At 42.1% G+C, this 19,813-nt stretch overlaps 12 protein-coding genes across 12 annotated transcripts; 8 read left to right on the forward strand and 4 right to left on the reverse strand.

The window, feature by feature from the left end:
- Positions 1-193: 193 nt before the first annotated feature.
- Positions 194-1,158, forward strand: SS1G_07732 (predicted protein; the record flags this gene model as incomplete). Its single annotated transcript, XM_001591057.1, has 4 exons — positions 194-431; positions 597-645; positions 904-948; positions 1,125-1,158. 4 exons carry the CDS (start codon positions 194-196, stop codon positions 1,156-1,158), a joined length of 366 nt encoding a protein of 121 aa, XP_001591107.1.
- A 411-nt stretch (positions 1,159-1,569) lies between these two features.
- SS1G_07733 (hypothetical protein) lies at positions 1,570-2,533 on the forward strand (the record flags this gene model as incomplete). Its single annotated transcript, XM_001591058.1, has 4 exons — positions 1,570-1,771; positions 1,829-1,992; positions 2,048-2,282; positions 2,334-2,533. 4 exons carry the CDS (start codon positions 1,570-1,572, stop codon positions 2,531-2,533), a joined length of 801 nt encoding a protein of 266 aa, XP_001591108.1.
- A 2,222-nt stretch (positions 2,534-4,755) lies between these two features.
- SS1G_07734 (predicted protein) lies at positions 4,756-5,108 on the reverse strand (the record flags this gene model as incomplete). Its single annotated transcript, XM_001591059.1, has 3 exons — positions 4,756-4,800; positions 4,850-4,977; positions 5,018-5,108. The coding sequence occupies 3 exons, from the start codon at positions 5,106-5,108 to the stop codon at positions 4,756-4,758; spliced, it is 264 nt and encodes an 87-aa protein (XP_001591109.1).
- Positions 5,109-5,558: 450 nt separating this feature from the next.
- SS1G_07735 (hypothetical protein) lies at positions 5,559-6,107 on the forward strand (the record flags this gene model as incomplete). Its single annotated transcript, XM_001591060.1, has 2 exons — positions 5,559-5,873; positions 6,078-6,107. The coding sequence occupies 2 exons, from the start codon at positions 5,559-5,561 to the stop codon at positions 6,105-6,107; spliced, it is 345 nt and encodes a 114-aa protein (XP_001591110.1).
- Positions 6,108-6,360: 253 nt separating this feature from the next.
- Positions 6,361-9,335, forward strand: SS1G_07736 (hypothetical protein; the record flags this gene model as incomplete). Its single annotated transcript, XM_001591061.1, has 3 exons — positions 6,361-6,691; positions 6,739-8,768; positions 8,820-9,335. The coding sequence occupies 3 exons, from the start codon at positions 6,361-6,363 to the stop codon at positions 9,333-9,335; spliced, it is 2,877 nt and encodes a 958-aa protein (XP_001591111.1).
- Positions 9,336-9,928: 593 nt separating this feature from the next.
- On the reverse strand, positions 9,929-11,655 carry SS1G_07737 (predicted protein; the record flags this gene model as incomplete). The annotated part of the gene is made up of 3 exons (XM_001591062.1): positions 9,929-10,979; positions 11,073-11,134; positions 11,563-11,655. The coding sequence occupies 3 exons, from the start codon at positions 11,653-11,655 to the stop codon at positions 9,929-9,931; spliced, it is 1,206 nt and encodes a 401-aa protein (XP_001591112.1).
- Positions 11,656-12,064: 409 nt separating this feature from the next.
- Positions 12,065-12,464, forward strand: SS1G_07738 (predicted protein; the record flags this gene model as incomplete). Its single annotated transcript, XM_001591063.1, has 3 exons — positions 12,065-12,103; positions 12,189-12,294; positions 12,349-12,464. 3 exons carry the CDS (start codon positions 12,065-12,067, stop codon positions 12,462-12,464), a joined length of 261 nt encoding a protein of 86 aa, XP_001591113.1.
- Positions 12,465-12,984: 520 nt separating this feature from the next.
- Positions 12,985-13,749, reverse strand: SS1G_07739 (hypothetical protein; the record flags this gene model as incomplete). The annotated part of the gene is made up of 2 exons (XM_001591064.1): positions 12,985-13,649; positions 13,713-13,749. The coding sequence occupies 2 exons, from the start codon at positions 13,747-13,749 to the stop codon at positions 12,985-12,987; spliced, it is 702 nt and encodes a 233-aa protein (XP_001591114.1).
- A 349-nt stretch (positions 13,750-14,098) lies between these two features.
- Positions 14,099-14,962, forward strand: SS1G_07740 (hypothetical protein; the record flags this gene model as incomplete). The annotated part of the gene is made up of 4 exons (XM_001591065.1): positions 14,099-14,101; positions 14,151-14,511; positions 14,564-14,599; positions 14,781-14,962. 4 exons carry the CDS (start codon positions 14,099-14,101, stop codon positions 14,960-14,962), a joined length of 582 nt encoding a protein of 193 aa, XP_001591115.1.
- An 878-nt stretch (positions 14,963-15,840) lies between these two features.
- SS1G_07741 (predicted protein) lies at positions 15,841-16,294 on the forward strand (the record flags this gene model as incomplete). Its single annotated transcript, XM_001591066.1, has 3 exons — positions 15,841-15,950; positions 16,008-16,098; positions 16,133-16,294. The coding sequence occupies 3 exons, from the start codon at positions 15,841-15,843 to the stop codon at positions 16,292-16,294; spliced, it is 363 nt and encodes a 120-aa protein (XP_001591116.1).
- A 565-nt stretch (positions 16,295-16,859) lies between these two features.
- Positions 16,860-17,896, reverse strand: SS1G_07742 (hypothetical protein; the record flags this gene model as incomplete). The annotated part of the gene is made up of 2 exons (XM_001591067.1): positions 16,860-17,820; positions 17,883-17,896. 2 exons carry the CDS (start codon positions 17,894-17,896, stop codon positions 16,860-16,862), a joined length of 975 nt encoding a protein of 324 aa, XP_001591117.1.
- Positions 17,897-18,376: 480 nt separating this feature from the next.
- On the forward strand, positions 18,377-19,465 carry SS1G_07743 (hypothetical protein; the record flags this gene model as incomplete). The annotated part of the gene is made up of 5 exons (XM_001591068.1): positions 18,377-18,406; positions 18,461-18,576; positions 18,640-18,905; positions 18,977-19,083; positions 19,403-19,465. The coding sequence occupies 5 exons, from the start codon at positions 18,377-18,379 to the stop codon at positions 19,463-19,465; spliced, it is 582 nt and encodes a 193-aa protein (XP_001591118.1).
- Between the last annotated feature and the right edge of the window lie 348 nt (positions 19,466-19,813).

Raw genomic sequence — 19,813 nt, forward strand, 5'->3', positions numbered from 1 at the left:
AAACCAAAAAGAAGATGGATCGGAAAATTAAATAATAAAATTAATGACGGAGCCAGAACGAGTTTTGAACAGGTAGATATTTAAAAGCGGCATTAAATATATATGGGGGATTTCGACTCGAAATGTACCTAGCGAATTAATCAGGTAGTTAAAGTCGTAAAAAGGTCGTGTTGTGCAAATCATTATAGTATTTATGGCCGGGAAGTTCCAATCATGTCATGATTTTGGATTTGTCGGCGGTCCAGTCCTAGCTCAAAGATGCCGATGGTCCGATCACTCAGATGTGAAAAATAGTAATAAGAGTGGTGAAGTAATAAGAGTGGTGAGGATGAGGGAGGGTTGCCAGTATGGGTATGGGTACGGGTACTGTAATATGTATGGAGTGATACCTACGTCGGTATGGTATGATGATGGTGTAGAAATTGTACCGAGTAAGTATAGAGTTACCAAGTAAGTCTTACTATGTGGACGAAAGAGGAGTAGACAGATTAACTGCGCGCGTACAAGAATTGAAAGGATGACGATGATTTACCCTTGAATAGTGTCAGTGTATACCTGGCTTAGTGAAAGCGTTACTGATGAGATTGAGGTTGTAGTTGGTTATCGTACCTACCGAATGGAGAATCTCTCGAGCTGCACTATGCAGTAAGCCAGCCAATTTGGATCATTCTTGTCCTATGAGAAGCTTCTGTCCGATGATGGATGCTGTAAATCGACAAGGTTTTTAAGCTTCAAAGCCATTCATGGATTGCTTGACGAATACAAGGCTGTTCCCAGGTCTTGCAATATAAATGAAGTATGGTACATGAATTCTTGAGACGAAACCAGCGTATCATGAGAGAGAGAATATTTATGGACTTGAGATAAAACACCCCTCCCCCCTTTTTGATAAGCACGATAAAGGTTCAAGGTTAAAGCGAAGGAAAAGGTTGGGAAGAGGCCTCGTCCGTAATGCCTCGTAAAAAGTAGCCATCAAAACAATCCTTGAAAGTGGTCAGTGGTTTGCGTTTGGTCTTCCAAAGTCTTTGCTTTATATAGATACCGAAGAAAAGATATGGATTCGCTTTTGTGTGAAATTTCAATCCTCTAGATCAATGTTAGTAGCTCTTTCTAACGCCCATTAGGAATAACTTCCAAGTTTATACTTCCCAAGATTGAAGGTGTAAGATCTTATTGGGTGGTAGATAATCTAGAGCATCTACTATTCCAATTGGACCGCGGCCGTAAAAGTCAATAGTCACGTGATTTGTTCCAAGTATCATACATGTAAATGTAGATTCAGGTCTTTGCGCCGGAGATTCGTAACATGGAAATACCTACATATTTGTGCAACTTGATCAATCTTTTGTAAGTCATTCATGTCACACCAAGGTTTTTGCATATGGATTATTCTTTGCGCGAGCGCCCAACCAAAGGCTCCCCCACTCAGGGTTTTCCTGGGAAAATGCAGGGGCTCATATCCGAGATGTCAACAATGCAAAATCCATTTCTCGTGTCTTCATCATGGGCTTCAAGGACTTGTGAGCTTACCTGTTAATTAACGTCAAGATGTCGAGCTATTTTTCGCGGATGACTTCATATCATCCATATCATCCCCTCGATATTAACCTCTCTGGAAAGTATGTGGAGAACAGTCTCAGTCCATCTACACTCATTATAACTTTTGCGACAACATGGGCTTTGCTACTCGGCGCAACACTCTTTGCCGTGAGAAGGTTCTATCCTAGGCTCAGTATAAAGGATCAAGGACTCGTCCTCTGGTTCATTTTGAGTAAGCCCTGCATGATATTCTTTTCAAGCCCAGCAATGAAGTCTGACAATTGAATAGCGGGGTCAATTCACATATTTTTCGAAGGATACTTTGTCTACAACCATGCTCGAATGGCAAGCAGGACGGATTTTTTTGGTCAGCTCTGGAAGGAGTATGCTTTATCCGATTCGAGATATATGTCCTCCAATTCATTTCTGCTGACCATAGAGACGTGGACTGTCGTGCGTACACCTTTTTCTTGTTTCTGCATGTATAGTATGCTAATTATATTGATAGATACTTTGGGGGCCGCTTTCTTACCTGACAGCTATATTCATCACCACAAATTCACAATTCCGACATGCGGTGCAAGCACTTGTCTCAACAGGGGAACTTTATGGAAACCTGTTGTACCTCGTCACCAGTTTACTTGATGAGCACGTTACTGGCAAGCGGTATTATCGACCGGAACCGTTATACTTTTGGGTATATTTTGTATTGATGAACTCCATTTGGTTGTTCGTTCCTGGCTGTAAGGATCAATTTCAACGTCTAATCCTCATTCGCTAACCTTTGATACCAGTTGCTCTCTTCGACAGTATCGTGGCCTCTGCGACATCCTTCGAGTACTCAGATCCCCCAATTGAAAAACGCACGAAAAGAAACAAAGATGATGGAAGCAAAAAGGAAAAGGAATATCGCAAAGTTCCAGTCCCTCAAGAATCCGACACCAGGTCAAGGAGAGGGAAGGCTAAATCATATAATGACGACTATTCGGGTTAAATCCGGTGAACGATGGCGTCCACGATCGCAGTCTCAAGATCATGACCTCGAAAGATCCCGTGGTCAAGAACACATACCTCTCCAGTCTCCACGGTAGTTGGACGAAAGTCGTCATGCGTAGAAAACACTTGGGTTAGATGCAGCAAGCGCCATTACGAACTTATGATACCTTTCATGATTAATGATCCATGTCTTGAAACGATTGGTGTGATGGAGTCGCATATTTTGTTGAGAAAGCGCAGTATTACATTTCTCGAGATTATTCGACTTCGGGATTGATGACTATAGAAGCGTATATATATATGGGAAGTCAGCAATGTTTCAAATGTAAGCATTATTGTATCTTCCATTGAAGAAATGTTCTAGAAAATTAAACAAGTGGTTACAGCCTTGAGAACACAGATGTCCTAAGTGAAAAACAAACTGATGGTACGGTAATCCCTGGCACATGAATCCATCGACACCATTTTACACGAATTCTCGGAAATTCAATTGGTTCTGTGACACGATGATAGATGCTCAAATCAAACACATGGGCCGAACAACCGATCTGCCTCATATATCATACAGAATACCTAGGCATTTTTGGTACGGGAAATGAAATTGTGAGCTTCATATGAATAGGTAATAATAAGAATAAGGCGAACTGGAAGTTAAGCTTATTTCTTTTTGCAGCTAGCTACAGAATGCAATGGATAAGACGGAATTAAATAAATGTTTTTCCGGGCATCATATTTTTAATTTTTTATCATGTTCATGTTGAAGTGATGTGATGGCATCATGGGAATAATTATTAATTATTAATTACTCCGTAGTGATGGGGATAATTGCATTTGATGCAGGTACCGTACCGTAACTTCATGCTCCCCACAATGGCATAATCATAAAGTGATTAGGTAGGTACTAGGTACATATGTGCTTCTGTACTCTGTACAGATTTTAACTTTCATGCTCCATACACTTATACGTAGTATTTATTATATGTAGTATCAAAGCTAAGCTAATCTACATATCAGACTGACGACTAATTGAGGGATCTTCTTGTAAATCTTACCTACTAGGTAGTTCTACCTAATAAGTTCTATGAATAATGTCTTTGTATGGGAATAATCATCTACCTAGTAGGTACATCTATCACCTCATGAAGTTATTAACACTCTCCTACTCTCATACTCTCATACTCTCTTACAGAACCCTCGGTTCCAGAAGGATTGGAGGAATGTAAAAATAAAATGATATGAGACTTTGGAATGTCTTTATTAATGCCTAGTCTTTACTAATCTGGGGGAAGAGTCTCCCGAGGTTCATTACTCAGGTAGGTATTAGGGATGGAGTAGGTCGCTATTAAATGCTAATTGCATCGAACATCTCTCGGAAAACGAATCTTAAAAATCCAGCTACCACCGTGTATCTACTACCTATGTAGTTACTCGTACCACTAATGAATTTTAAAATGGAGGTTCTCTTAAATCTCTTTTAATGAGGTTATCTCTACTATTTCTATCCTTACTCCTGGTGCACCTAGTGTTCCTAGGTAGGTAATCAAAGTTTAATTTTGTTATTATTGTCTCCTACCTAGGTATTGTCTTTCCGCCTGCTTGTGCTGAGCCTGTGTGAAATTCTAGTTTGAGAGTTGACACCACATAATCTGCCGGATATTCATGATTCAGAGGGCTAGGGAGTGGCCAAAAATATCTTGAGCGGGGGAGATTGGAAGATTTGATCCAAGATTGGTTCAAGACTCCCAAGTACCTAGATGTTGGTAGATATTGGGAGATACCTATTGGGAGATGCTCGATATTTTATGTGGAGGAGGGAAGTAGTAGTGTAGTGTAGTTTGTAGTTTTTCCTTGTTGCCTTATATCCAAGGCAGCAATATTTACATGCATCAAATCCCATCTCCCCCATCGAGACGTCCAAAACATTTCAAGCTTGAAACCTTTGGAGAGGAGCTTCAACTGTCCGCTCATTCAATGTGAAATTGGCTTTTGATTCACAACTCCCATCACCAATTCATCATATCCTCTCAAGCCCCCCTCAAACAAACCAACCATCGTCTCTCCCAAAAATAAACAACAACCACCAAATTCAATCCAATTAATATATCTTCCACCGTCTCTTTTGCCCTCAGAAAAAGAAAAAAACTACACGTTCATTAATGTAAAATCGTTTCTTCCCACGGCTAGAATAAGTATATTTATTTACATATACAAACTTTACCTCTACTGTAGTACCTCTTCATCAAGTTGTACCACAATATCGACCTTCTACCACGTAACTTATCTTAGAACACAAACAGCCTTCACAACCACAAACCCCCCCTCTCCCCCTTCTCCAGAAAAGCTTCACCGATACAATCGCTCGATTTACTTCCATACCATATTCTATTACGAACTCATTGATTTTTATTCCAATTTGGATTTCTCTCTCGTCCACACCGCCGACTTTTTCCAATTACCTACCGAGTAGTTAGTCCCTACCTACTCACGACTTGTCCTTCGATACCCTTCTCCTCGCGAAAACAGATAACTCGGTCCTTATTAGAACCACGAGCAGGACTCACATCAAAAATCATATTTGGAGATCTAAACTTTCTCGTATTCAGATAAATATCACAATTTGGAATATACGCGGAACAAAAAGGGGAAAGCGAAAAGGGTCGCGAGAATATCATTTTTTGGCTTCTTCTCATATCGATGGTTATTGTTTCATATTCCGCAGCCCTGAATGTTCCTCGAACTTTGAGTCGCCAACACATGTGGAGGGCCAATTGAGTGGAACCTTTGCGACTCGACAACGTCAGAATACCAAGCAATTCTTCGAGAGAAGATACGATCGATGCAAGATTGAATCAATCTGCAAGGAACAAAACGAATTATCTACCATCAAGTATTCCATTTCATTATTCACTCTGGCTACCGCGACTCGAAGTGCTCGATCCAAGCATTCCTTCAAAAACACATCAAAATAGGGGCTCGAACAAGGTCTGGAGATAGTGGTGGATAATAACGTTGATCATTAAACAATGGGTCCTCAATCAGAGGCAGGTCCCTATGCGGAAGGCGAAAATTACGATCCCTCACATTCCGATGATGGGGGAAGACTTACAGCTGAGAGGGATATACCGATGCAAGATCAACATCTACCGAGGCCTAATGGTCCAGATAGGAGGATGAACGCATCTCCAGCGAATAGTGCGAGCGGCAGAGAAGGGCCTATGAGAGAGGGGAGTCGCAGACCAAGTAATGAGCGCACACGATCACGAACGAGAACTGGGAGGGCTGGTAGCGGATCTTTGAGACTGTGCAAGAAGTGCGGTGAACCTTTGACGGGTCAATTCGTACGTGCGCTTGGAGGTACATTCCATTTGGATTGTTTTAGGTGTCGAGTAGGTCATTTCCATGTTCACCCTTTCAATTTATAGGACTCAACTTCTGACTTTGAGTTTGCAGGATTGTGGTCAAATAGTCGCATCAAAGTTCTTTCCGGTAGATGAAGAAAATGGCGAAGGACAATACCCACTTTGCGAGACTGATTATTTCAGACGTTTGGACTTGATATGTCACCAATGTAATGGGGCGCTTCGAGGATCATACATCACAGCACTCGAGCGCAAATACCATATAGATCATTTCACTTGTTCGGTATGTCCAACAGTGTTTGGCGCACAAGATAGTTATTACGAACATGATGGGCAGGTTTACTGTCATTATCATTATTCGACACGGTTCGCGCAGCGATGTAATGGATGCCAAACAGCGATCTTAAAACAGTTCGTCGAGATATTTCGAAATGGCCAAAATCAACATTGGCATCCCGAATGTTATATGATTCACAAGTTCTGGAATGTCAGGTTGGCATCTCCGCAGGATGTACAAGAAGCTCCCCAGGAATCGGATGCTACGACGGATGAGGAAGATCGAAACACTGTGCGACTCGAGGAAGAGAGAATGGAAGAGAAGGTCTACAAGATCTGGAGTGTATTATCGACATTCGAAGAATCCTCTGCAGCCTGTATATCCGACATGCTTCTACATGTGAGCAATGGTGCATATATGGATGGTGTAATGGTGGCAAAGAAGTTCATATGGCATGTTGATATACTTTTCTGTTCTGCAGATAAGTTGGATAGCATAATGATGAGGGACGGTTCAAAGGGTGAGTATTCCCATGTATATCCTCATTGTATTTACTAACTTTGTCAGGACTTTCATATTCGCGCGAAGCAAAGTTATTATGCAAGAAAATTGTGGCATTTTTCTCACTTCTGTCCAAGACTCAGGAGACAGGAGTTCGGAAACTTGGCGTTACACAAGAACTTCTTGCATTGGTAACTGGTTTGGCTCACTATCTGAAATTATTAATTCGAATTTGCCTTCAAGGCGCATTGAAGGTCGAACGAGATCAAAAGGATCCTGAAGGCCTTCACCAATTCCTTGATGACCTAGGTGATATGGATGCAATCAAGAATGATGAAAGATCCTTAGAAGCCACTACAGGAACTCCTGGCCTTTCTGCGCCGAATTCGGATTCGTGTATCAAATGTCATAAACCAATTGAGGATGAATGTGCTCGGTTCGAAGAAAGGAGATGTCATCTGACATGCTTACAATGCTCCAATTGTGAGCGAGACCTTTCTCAGAACCTCGACGACATCAGGTTTAATGATGTAGAACAACGAGTTTACTGTAATGATTGTCAAAGTCCCGCTCTGAATGTGGTATCAGGATTTGTGCGAGTGACGAGGTTACAACAGTATGTCTTCCTCTTGAGAGTTGCTTTAGCTCGACTCCTCGAAATACTACGATCCAAGGGTACTCTTCCACATACTTCGGATGACCCAAACCTGAATGGTTATAATTCGAGTGAAGGTCACAAGGTACCTTCCGATGACGACCCTCCTATGTTGAGGTCTGAAGCACGTTCCAAATCATTCGGAGGTCCAGTTGATGAGAACCCACGTGAATCATCCTACGAGAATACTTTGAATGACGTAAGGCGACTACGAAGTACTCGTATGGACAAGCATCTGTCTTCAACCATCAAAAAAGCGAGAACATCGCGGATAATGGATGGTGTTGACGGTAAGAGACCAGGTTCTGCAGGTGCCGATGGATCTGATTCGAGGAACAACGAATTTCAAGTAGTGGAAGATCGCGATGGGAATGGCGAGTCAAGAACCGAATTAATGTTTGGACATCAAGACGCTCTCACCCTGGATGATATTCCTAGAATCGTGGCTGCTGAACAAGCAAAGGAACAAAGACCGAACGCATATAAACATGCTCGTCATGAACTTTTCCGAACATCTATTACCGAACCTAAACTCATCAACGGTCATCAAAGAACTTTCTCTGCCGGGAATGACTTGGATGCACAAACACAACGTCAACAACAGAGAGTTGCTGGGAAGAAATACTTCTCGGAATTATCTGCTTTGGAATACTTCATCGTACGTCACGTTGCGGTGATCGCGATGCAACCCATGCTGGATGGTCACTTTACCATGGAAGAACTTCTTAACTTGATCGAGACTAGAAAACCTACGTTCTGGGGTAAGATGGGCAAAGCTTTCAAGAATGATGGCAAAAAGACAAACGTTAAGAAGAAAGGAGTCTTTGGAATACCGCTTGAGGTTATTGTCGAAAAAGATGGCGCGGAATCGACAGATGGTGTTGGTCCTGGAGCTCTCAAGATTCCTGCTCTTGTCGATGATGCAATTGCTGCCATGAGAAAGATGGATCTTTCAGTTGAAGGTGTTTTCAGAAAGAATGGCAACATTAGAAAACTAAATGAAACAGTCAAGGAGATTGATAGTGGGGGATGTGATGCGGTGGATTTAAGTCGACAAAATGTCGTACAAGTCGCTGCTCTACTCAAGAAATACCTTCGAGATCTACCGGATCCTTTACTGACCTTCAAACTTCACAATCTATTCATCGCTTCGCAAAAGATAGCCGATGAAGATAAGAGGCGTCGGGTGTTGCATCTAACATGTTGTTTACTTCCAAAGGTACACAGAGACTGTTTGGAAATTCTCTGCTCCTTCTTTAATTGGGTTGCATCATTCCATCAAGTCGATGAAGAATCTGGATCGAAGATGGATACTCACAATCTTGCCACGGTTATCGCACCGAATATCATATATACGAATGCTAAGTCACCTGTTGATGATAACTTCCTTGCAATTGAGGTCGTTCACACACTTATTGAGTGTAATGAACAAATGTGTGAAGTAAGTTTTATCCTTTTTCATTTATCCTGTATGTAACTAACAATTTAAAAGGTGCCAGAAGATCTCCAATCAATACTCAACGACCCAATCCTCTTTAATAATACATCCGACATAACCACCAAAGAAATCCTTAAACGTTATGGTGACATCAGCGCTAGTGGTGGCGTCCGTCATCAAGTTGAAACTACCGAAGGTTCAGGTCACAGAGATGGTAGTGGTCGACCTCTAGCACCAGTTGTTACCAGAGTCGATGTTGATCCTGCACATCCTGCTTGGCAGAAAGAAAGTAGCGTCAGGCATGTACAAGATCCTCCAATACTCCAAGCGGGATATAATCAAAATACGCCACCAAACCAACAATGGCAAGGGGTTGAAGGTGCGGAAATACAACATCCAGCGGCTGTTTATAGAGAACAACAGAATAGAACCCCGGATAATGCACATGGACATGGACATGGGGAGAGAGGCGCAGGTGGTGATAGGGATAGGAGGGAATATAGAAATAGTGGGTGGGGACCTGGGAGACCACCGCAGAATGGAGGGGTAGGTGTTACAGGTGCTGGATAAAATGGGATATTAAGGGTTGATAAATAATCGTACGGGTGAGAGGACAAGAAAGGAGAGGAGAGGAGAGGAGAGGAGAGGAAAGAAAATGTGGAAAATCATCTAATTGGGATATGCATATCTTGATTAGAAATAAATTTCGTGCTAGAAGGAGCAATGCAGTGCAATACAATGCAATGCAAAGCAAAGCTAATAGTTGGTGCATAGCATGAGATGTGGTTGGGAATGTGGATGATGATATCCACTTCTTTATACAATAATGATAAATTATGTTATGTTTATTTGTTTATTTGTCTGTATTGGATCTTGGTGATGATTGTGATGATTGTGAGCTTTGAGGTAAGTATTGTAGATGTAGATATAGATAAAAAGATCACAAAACCAAATTCAAATAAACAATTAATATTCAATTTATCATCTGGTATCCTAGATATGTAAGCATATATATACATCAACTCCAAAAATCCCCCCTAAAAAATCCCGCTTTCCTATCATTAATTAATTAATTATCCATGGATTTTATTCATGTCCTTTATCTTTCTTTCTTTCTTTTAATGGTAATTTTATCTTTATATAAATACTCTCCACACCTCACTCTATTCTTCATCCTCCTCTTCAAAAATCGTCTCAAGACGTCTTTTTACTTGTCCTTGTCCTTGCCATTGTTCTGATTCTGGTTCTGGTTCAGGTTCTGGTTCCGAATCCCAAAATGTCTCGTCGTCTTCGTACCATAGTTCGTCGTCTGAATCGTAAATTTCTTGATCTTCTTGATCTGATGGTGCTTCGAAGGTTATTTCTTGTGGTGCTTCTGGTGCTTCGAGTGCTTCGAGTGTCTCTTGTGGTACTTCGAGTATTGTTTCTTGGTCTTCCTCTTCCTCCAACACCTCCCCCAAAACTCCCCCACGTCTAAAATTCCTCCGCCATTCACCCCCAGGATGGAATAATGACGTATTATCCCAAGTATCCATAGTATCTAAAGTGCGATCACTAGACTGAGTATACTCAATATACCCAGAACGAAACGATGATGTAGTATCCAGAGTATCCAATGCACCCGAAGAACTAGCATCATCTTCATCATACTGAGTATATCGAGGATGAAACGATATATTATCTAAATTGTAATCAGTACCCCAAATACCCTCAGCACGTTCGGCTCTCCTGGCATGCTCCTCACGCTCCCGTCGTTCCTGAGCACTTTGTCGAATAAGAGGTGACCATGGGGATTCTCTCAATGTACGGCGTGGATTGGTGGTGCTGGTGCTGGTGCTGGTGAAGATGAGTTGGATGTATTGTTTGTAGGTTGGGTGGTTTGTGGTTAGGAGGTTGGTGGTGGGGTTGAGGAGTATGGGATTGAGGGGATTGAGGAGGTCGAGGGGGTTGAGGGAGTGAAGTTGGGTGGGGGTGAGGAGGTGGTTGGTGATGATGTCGGGAGAAATGGTTTGGGGGACGCGGAGGGAGAGGGAGAGGGATACGGATGTGTAGTGGTGCTGGGAGAGGCGTTGGGAATGGCATTGGGAGTGGCATTGGGAATGGTATGCGGAGGTATTACCGGGACGTGGGGAGGTGGGATTGGCGGGACGTGAGGAGGTGGGATGGGCGGAACTTGAGGAGATGGAATGGGCGGCGAGCTCGAAGAAGGAATATCTGGGTGCCCGCGGACGAGCGGGTTAAGATGGTGGATTGCCGGTTGCTTTGATTTAATCTGGAGGTTGAATTGTTCACTGTGAGTGCGAATACGGATTCGCTGATTGCTTCGTCGATGGTGCCACATTCAAGAGTAGAGGAGACGAAAAAGTGATCTGTGCCATGAGTAGAATGCTCCAAATTCTCCGAATAACCGTAAAAGGAGGAAGTTCGGCGGAAGGGTTGGGAATGGGCGGTAGAAGGCCGCATCGTAGAGATAGATTGAGAGGAGAAAGGAACGGATGAATTTTCCATTATGTTAGAATTTTCAGATTTTATAATGTTATGAGTAACTGTAATTGTGTTATTGTAGTATGAGAAAAGGTGCAATGGGGATAATTTTTGAATTTTTGAATTTCTTTTTTTTTTGTGGAAGGAACTAAATCAAAGTTTATGGAACTTGTTAATACTAAATAAGGGACCAATGAGTACTTTACTATAAAGAGCTACAACATCTGGCCTCTCCATCTGCAGTAATTACAATCAAATAACTGACAAGATGGAGACGTAACTTTCAAGTTCATGAGGCTGAATTGTGACTTACCAGCGCGGATTTGGCATAGGCATAGCTACATGATTCAGCAAACAAGGTAGTCTGGGGAAAATCTAGGAGCTGTTGAACTTTGAATCCAATCATTGTGTGAAGATTTCCCCCTAGAGTACTTAGCGGCATGATCTAGTCACTAGATTCTCTAGATACCCGAAGCCATATGTTAACATGACGTTTGGCCAATAGATTTCTCGGAATGCATGAAAAGCGGGAATTGAGAAGAGAAACTAGGAAATTTGGATAGATTATGTAGAAAGTGGCGTAGATCGAATTTCTGCAACGGGGAGTACGGAAAAAGATAGAAGTGAGAATATGGTGATGCCGGATCTAAAACTGTGGAGGGGAATGAGGAGATGTTGCGCAGATACATGAGTATGGTTTCTACACCGGTATAAAGGCTTAAGCCTTTGCTCTCCCGGAAAGGTTGAAGAATGTCTGGAGCAAGAATTTCCCACAAGAGCGCATGAGCACAGACAGACAAAGGTGAGATGCCCTCATGTGTCAAAATGTGAGAGTATACATCCAAGGGAGTGAGGTATGTATTTTGAAATTCCTATAACCTATAACTCATATTTCATATTCTGCAGCCTAAGCCGCAATCAATACTAACATTTCTTTAGCCGCCGCTACGATACGAGAAATGTTGTAATTTCACCCTCGGTGCATGGAAGAAATTGGGAGAGGGATCGACAGATTTGAATCTTGGAATCCTTATAAATCGAAGCAGTATATCAAGATAGCTCAAAAGAAGGCGGATAAGGAATGGAAGGGATGTTTCAGTGTTGGGTGAAGATGAAGCTTGGGAGAAAGAGGAGGCGGATGAAGATGCTTTGAAGAAGGCATGTGAAGATCTTCTAAGAATAGAGAGGATGAAAGCGGGGAAGGAAGAAGCTTGAAGGGAAGAAGCTGCGATGATGGAAGATGATATGATTGCAAGGACGATCGAGTTCATCATTCAAAAGAGAAAGGAGTATGCAAAATCGGTAGTCTGCTTTATGGAGACAAATCTTAACGCGATTTGGAGAAGTATCGGGACTCATTTCGGAGTCAAGGGGAGCGGAACGAGTGGGAAGAAATGGGCTTTTGGGAGAGATGGATGATGTTAATCATGCGGAGGCACCATATCCTTGACCAAGGCCGCTAAGTATGGCGGAGAGGTCGCGGATACATTTAAAGGAGAGATTGAGGGAAGAGATTGAGAATAAACGGTTCATAATGTATTGTACTATGAGGAAGCAAACTTTGCGTAACCTCAGGGACAGTGGAAGTCTACGCTTGGAAAGAGTTTCGATAGATATTTTTCATAGCCAGCGCTCCACTTCCTAATCAAATATTGACGTTGACAAGATATCGCCTAACTCCATGGCTGATAATGATGCCGAACCTATTCTCATCCACCAATTTCACATGATCTCCTCAAACTTTCTTACTTCTCTTTTTCCCTCCCACTGACTTTTCAGCTCCAGAAGTCTCAACCTCACCGCTACTCTCCTTCAATAGTGCCGCCCATTTTTCATCCATACTTTGATCAGCCTGCCCTTCTTGCTCAATCTTCTTCTCCTTCTTAACCACTCTCTTTGGATCGACAGCTCCAATCACTGAAATATTAGTGGCCAGCATCTCTTGGAATGGTTGTACGATAAAATGACCTTTCTCATCAAACCATTCCCTGAAAGGTTTTCTTAAAGTTCTCTCTTCATTTGGTTGTCCAGATCTTCCTTTTGCCGCTTCAAAGATCTTGAATGTCAAGTTGTAAATTGGTTGATGTTTCTTGGTTTGCGTAGAAATCTCGATGATGTGGTTTTTATCTGGAGATGTGCCGATGTATATGATTCCTTTCTCGACATAGAATAACCAGAATGTAAGGAAGGTATTGAGGACAAAGTATATTCCAACTGCGATTGCTGTATAGGACTTTGTGGGCTCGAAGCCGAAAGTGTAGTCCCAGTAAAAACAGGCACCGCAGACCAGGACAGAAGTATAACCAATTGCTAACCGGGTATCGGAAAGGATGTGTGACTGGGTGAATTTTAGGGAGTTGAGGTAGGTGGGGAGAGCATCGTCAGTGGTGTTTTTGAGGTCTAGAATTGGTGGTTAATATTGCAAAACATAGATAACTATTAAAGATAAATATGTATACTGACCAGGGAGAGAGTGCACCGATATCCTTTCTGAAGCCATGATGAATTTATTTACAATCCCACGGAATTATGTGGGAGAGAAAGCTGTCGTCGCATTGTTTACAAAGAGAACGTGTCTTGATGAAGCTCTCTCGGTAGGATCCGAATTTAGCGTGAAAGCCACATTTGATGTCAGATTCAACTACAGACCTAGAATTTATTTCACGACAACCCCTCACACATTATCTTTCTCAACGAGTTAGATCAAGGAGTAACTGAAAAGATGGCACAAGTTCCTGTGCAGACGATCCATAGGGATCCCCAATTATTGTGAGCATATTGCTGTTATTCAGGATGAATTGAGCTGATGGATATGTAGCTACTGGATCTTGATACCAATTACTATTGTTATGGTAAGCGTTACTCGTCTTCTACTATTCGTAATGCTAACTCGGCATTAAGATTTTGACTGGTATTCTTCGTCACTATGCTACCGTTCTCATGGCCACCACTCCCAAGAAGCAAGAGCTCCCAGCCATTCGCGAACAGCGATCCCTCCTTCGAGGCATTAATCTCCGCAACAACGCCCATGTTCTCACTCCCGCCGCTTTCCAACCCCGTAAAGATTATCTCGTTCAAGCATTTGAAGAAGGAAAGTTCTTGAAGGAGCCAGAGAAGAAGGGACAAGCCGCTCCAAATCCTATGACAGATCCCGCGGCTATGGAGGGAATGATGGGTATGATGAAGGGAAATATGTCCATGATGATTCCGCAGACTTTAATTATGGGCTGGATTAATGCATTTTTCAGTGGATTTGTTATTAGTGAGTTCTTCGGAGGTAGTACAAGACTGGATGTACTGATGTAGATGTATAGTCAAACTACCATTTCCCTTGACGATCAAGTTCAAGAGTATGTTACAAGCTGGAGTAGCCACCAGAGATATGGACCCACAATGGATGTCTTCCATTTCGTGGTACGTTCTTTGTATCTTTGGATTACAATCTGTGTTCAATTATCTATTGGGAAGCGATAATGGTATGTTATTCCTTTCACTCTTACAAGACAAGTCGATGATGCTAAGTCAACATAGCTGCCAGTCAAATGGCTCAACAAATGGGTCAAATGGGCCCTGGAGCAGGCGCACAAATGTTTGGACCAGGTGTAGACCCCGACAAGCAATTCCAAGGAGAGGCCGAGAATTTATCTGTATTGGCGCACAAGAGCACATTAGAAGGCGTAGAGGAGAGATTATTGGAAAGTGTGAGGGTATAGATCAGATAATTGGATTAGAATTTCTGATTACTAGAAGTGCTCCTGTTGAAGTCAACGGTGCTTGATCATATATAATGCATACGCGCTCAATAAGGTACCCTCTAGCGGTTCATGGTTGCCGAATAGAATTGGCATAAGAAGCTTGCCCTGTTAAAGTTATTCATACTTATGATCAATGGACAATTGTACAAACATATCTTCAAATTTCATAGTTTCATCCAATTGTATCCACGCCTAGAAGGCTAAACTCTTATTAAGGGTGATTTGAGGTGTGTAAAATCACATGATTGACTCTGTCGTTCGTTCCGTCTTCGAGGATTCACATCGTGAATTTGGAAGGCACGCTTGCTTGTTCCCCGCACATTTGATCACAGCCTTTCTTAACTTTTCATCCTTCTTATTTTCTTCAATATATACATTATCTGCTGTCCATCATTGGTACCCTGATGTGGAGGATGTTAATAATTAGACTACTGTCAGTAATTGCCCATCATTCCAATTTGATTTGAAGTCTCATGAGCGACTTTTGTTCATTTTGTCTTTGAGACTCCGCTTCCCATGATCGATTGCAGTGCCCCGCTTTTCGATCTCAGTTTCTCATCCTCACTATTCATGAAATCTTTTCTCCGATCCATCATCATATCTCTTATTTCGAACGAGGTTTCATCGTGACAACAACGGGTACATATTCTGGTTTGAGAGATAATTCGTCATCCTCATTATCATCTGCATTGCGTCGTTGGATCTCCCCAGCGACGGAGAAATCATTAAACATGCAACATCCAAGGAGAATTCTGAAAATGACCTGGTCTCCAGCAGTGCCACAAAGGTTGCGGCTTCTAATATAAGTATGGAGACCTTCAATTTAATCATACACAATGCTAACTTCATTATGCCATTTTCTTAATGACCATGAAGAACTCCCTGCTAGAAAGAGAAAACTGAGTGATGTTGACATGCATCCACACATAAAGTCTCTATTAGCCACGTGAGCCCTAGATTCCTACTCCTACCTCCTACACAGTGTATGTGCTGATCCATGCAGATCCCTTGGTGAGGTTGTCACTCTGCTTGTTGGGGACGACCCTGAGAGCAAGGATTCAAAATTCTTTGTCCACAAAAATATTCTGTGCGCAGTAAGTCTTTTTTTTTGAAGCTACTTGTAAGCAGGAATTGCAAGGCACGGAAGGGAGTATCATACGCCTGCCAGAAGAGCAACCCGAAGTTATCAGAACTTTTGTACACTTGATATACGTTGACCAATACATCTGTTTGTCACTTGCGACTTGGACACTCAAGAACCAGCGGATCGACCAGTGGAGGTATTGGTGAAACTATGTTCTTGGTGACAAATATCTGATGCCGCGGCTTTGCAACAAGGTAATGGATGCTCTCACCACCTGCTTTTTTATAGAGATTGTAAATTTCCATTGGAATTACTTGATCATGCCTGCAAAACTACATCGAAAGATTCACCATTACGCAAGTATCTCGCGAATAACACAGTCGAAAATTTGTCTGAGAACTGTTTAATCTGGATGAAAAGCTCTACCCTGAACTTATTCATGATATAGCAATGCACTTGATGCGTGCACGACGAGACCATAAGATTCACGACCCCCCTCCAACGTTCTGTGCTAAGTATCACATTCACGGATCAGAACCTAGGGTTCCGTGCAAGGAAGGCGAAAGAAATAGAGGGGGCTTGGTCATCAGAAAATAAGATGCAAATACAAGTGAGCAAGAAGGAAATTCGGTGGAAGTTACAGTTGCTAGCTTTTTATACATCCTGGCATTTAACCCTTGAGCACAACCCACCATCTTGGTAAAAGTCCTTTTCCGTGCCAAAACTCCAAACACCTGATATCTTGATATTACTGCACATAGTGTCAATGGCTCATGCCTTCTTTGACCTTTTCACAGGCTCATCATCGCTAACAATATCTTCATCATCCTCGCCCTCATCATCATCAGCCACGTCTCTGCTTCTCTTCAATCCCTTCATCTTTCTGGTCTGCAACTCCTTCAAATCTTGTTTACCAAGATGTATTCTACCAATCTTATCACCAACAATATCCGTGCTGATGTTCTTCTTGGGCCTCTCCGCGCTTCCTCTTGCCCGTTTCATTGCCTCCTTCATTATGCTCTCATCCGCTTCCTTGACTCTGCCAACTCTAAAATCCATCCGTGGGCCCATTTCTTCTACCTCAACTCGTGGTAATTTCTGGCCACTCTTCTTAGTCCGTATCAAGTATACTCGTAGATGGATCTTTGGCTTTTCCTCCTCTCCATCTACACTATCCCTGGCTGAAATTGACACGATATACTGAAGACCCTCAACATCCACTTTGTCGGCAGGCTCTCCCTTGAAGAAGTCGAGAAACATTGATTTCGCAAGGGTGTATTCATCGGAAACGGGATTTTCAAATGGAGTACCGGAGAACAAAATCATAGGCTTTAATCCGACAGCGCATTTCTTGTTCTTGAATTGGCTCAGCGTCCTGAATGAATCCGCATCAAGGTTCAACTCTAACAAATCCAGCACCTTATAATCGAACATTCTGCAGAGAGTAATCGAATGTGGTCGTTTCTTAGATGAGGAACCGAACACTAAAAGAGAAGCATCGTTTTTCTCCGAGAAAAACTCGAGGGAAGAAGGATCATCGAAAGGATGAATACTATTCTTCTTGGTGAATTTCTTTGCGAGAGGTAGATGGAGGGTATGGAGATCTGTGAGACAGTCTTGAGTAGGTTGCGAGCAGGTGGTATAACGGAGAAAGAGCGCAGTTTTTGGATTCTCGACAGGCTTCGGTGCTTTTTTGGTGAGAGCGCGCTTGCTGCGAGCATTACGGGGTTTGCTGGAAGATTATGTTAATATGGAAAGTTCAATTGGAATTTGAGAAGAATTGAAAGGTCTCACATTTGACGTAACATGATGAATCGATATTATGTGGTATTATGCGGTTGTTTGAAGGAAACGAAGTTATCAACAAATGCCTTCTTTACTTCTCCAAGCTCGAACTTTTTTTTTGCGATCCCGATAATAGATAAAGCACTAGCGCCGAATTTATTCCATGAGGCAAGAACTATTCATGCCTGAATCTCACATGTAAACTTGTAAAGGGTACCCTGCGGACCTGAGGCTAAGGAATCCCCTGTCTTGAAGTCTGTGGGGTAGCGAATGTCCCAATTCATGTTCATCCATAAACATGCCGAGCTTCATTCCTGAGTTTACTTTTTTGCTTCATTTACCTTATTTCTTTGATACAATATCTGCGACTTGAATACAGGATTGATTAACTACGATTGAGGATACGAGAATAGTGTTTACATCTTATTTCTTTCTTCCCTTTCAGGAAATTGCTGGATTTATAGGAATACAAAAGTTGCCGAGGTTCATTTCAGACCGACAAGATGGAGGAGGGAAGGATTGCTATCATAAAGGTATACATCCACCATTTTTGTTCTGATTGTAGCGGTATGCTGATGCGAATATAGACAGCACTTGAGCAATTTATTCTCGATCCCAAAAATGCGGATTTTCTCGCCGTCCTCAAAGCTGCTCGCAGCGGCGCTGTCTACGGTGCTAAAGTCAGGTTTCCTCATGCATTGGTGTAGGTTCCCCTTTTCTGCTTCGCCTCTGCTACTTGAGGTGCATTATTGATTTGAAGTTCTAGTATGATGTTTTTATTTAGATCTGGTACCGTTCGTGAAAAGATAGGGCTGATACTCCGCGCAACTCGAACACATGCGCAAAATCTCGCGAAATATGCTACAATATATAAGTCTACGATGCTGGCTTTGAAATACGCAGGAGGAAAGGAGGGGAAGGAAGGAAGATGGGATACCTTTCTGGCAGGACTGTTAGGTGGATATGTGGTATTTGGGAGGAGGTCGAAGAAAGGTCATGTTAGCAGTGTTAGTAAACAGATTGTGATATTTGGTACGTTTCTCCTTACGTTTAAGCCTCCATTAGTCACAACAAGAGATATACTAACCTAAGATCATTCACAGTATTCGCACGAGTATGCTTGTCGCTAGCACAATTGGCAGTCCTTCCTTCAACAGGAATTATCCGTAACCAGGAGCTTTCGGATAGAATATCGAGCGACGCATGGCCAGTATTTGCAGCGCTGAGCTGGGGAAGTGTTATGTGGTTATTCAGGTGGTATCCGGAGACAGTTCAGAGTGGGTTGAGGAGTAGTATGGATTATATTTATGTGCAGAGCGATCATTGGGATAGTTTAAGGAACTTTATTGTGCACAGTAAATAAGGGAAGTCTGGGAGATAAAGGCGTGGACATCTACAAACGACAAATAATGCCGATTGGTAATGGCTAGAGGCTGAGAAGGATTTACGGAAGCACATAAGATATGGTTTTGGGACGGGTTATAGATTGGAGGTCATATACTTGTATATCTAACGCCTGATATTCGCAGGAGGAATACCTGGGTGGAGAATTAGAACATTTTGCGGGTTATGATCCCAAATATAATGAATGATATATTAATCATTGCTCAATAATAAGCCTGTAACACGGAAAGGAGATATTCAGCTGTAATATAATTCAGCTTACTCTCTGCTTCCCGTACAATATCTCAACCCACGTCCCGTCACTATCCAAAAATAGCATCCATTGTAGGTTAGAAGTTGTGTTTGTGTGGAAAGGAAGTGAAATGATATATTGATTGATTTTAGGAATATTAGAGTAGACCTCTACTAGAATGATTCTTTGTCTTCCTAATTGGAAGAAACTACCCTTTGTAAAACTACCTTAATTTTTATCAAAAATCCCATAAAAATTGAACAAACATATCGGTAACCAAAGAGGATTTCATGAAGCTAGCTCA

Source organism: Sclerotinia sclerotiorum, genomic scaffold (assembly GCF_000146945.2).
Source record: "Sclerotinia sclerotiorum 1980 UF-70 scaffold_10 genomic scaffold, whole genome shotgun sequence".
In the NCBI taxonomy this organism is placed as follows: Eukaryota; Fungi; Ascomycota; class Leotiomycetes; order Helotiales; family Sclerotiniaceae; genus Sclerotinia; species Sclerotinia sclerotiorum.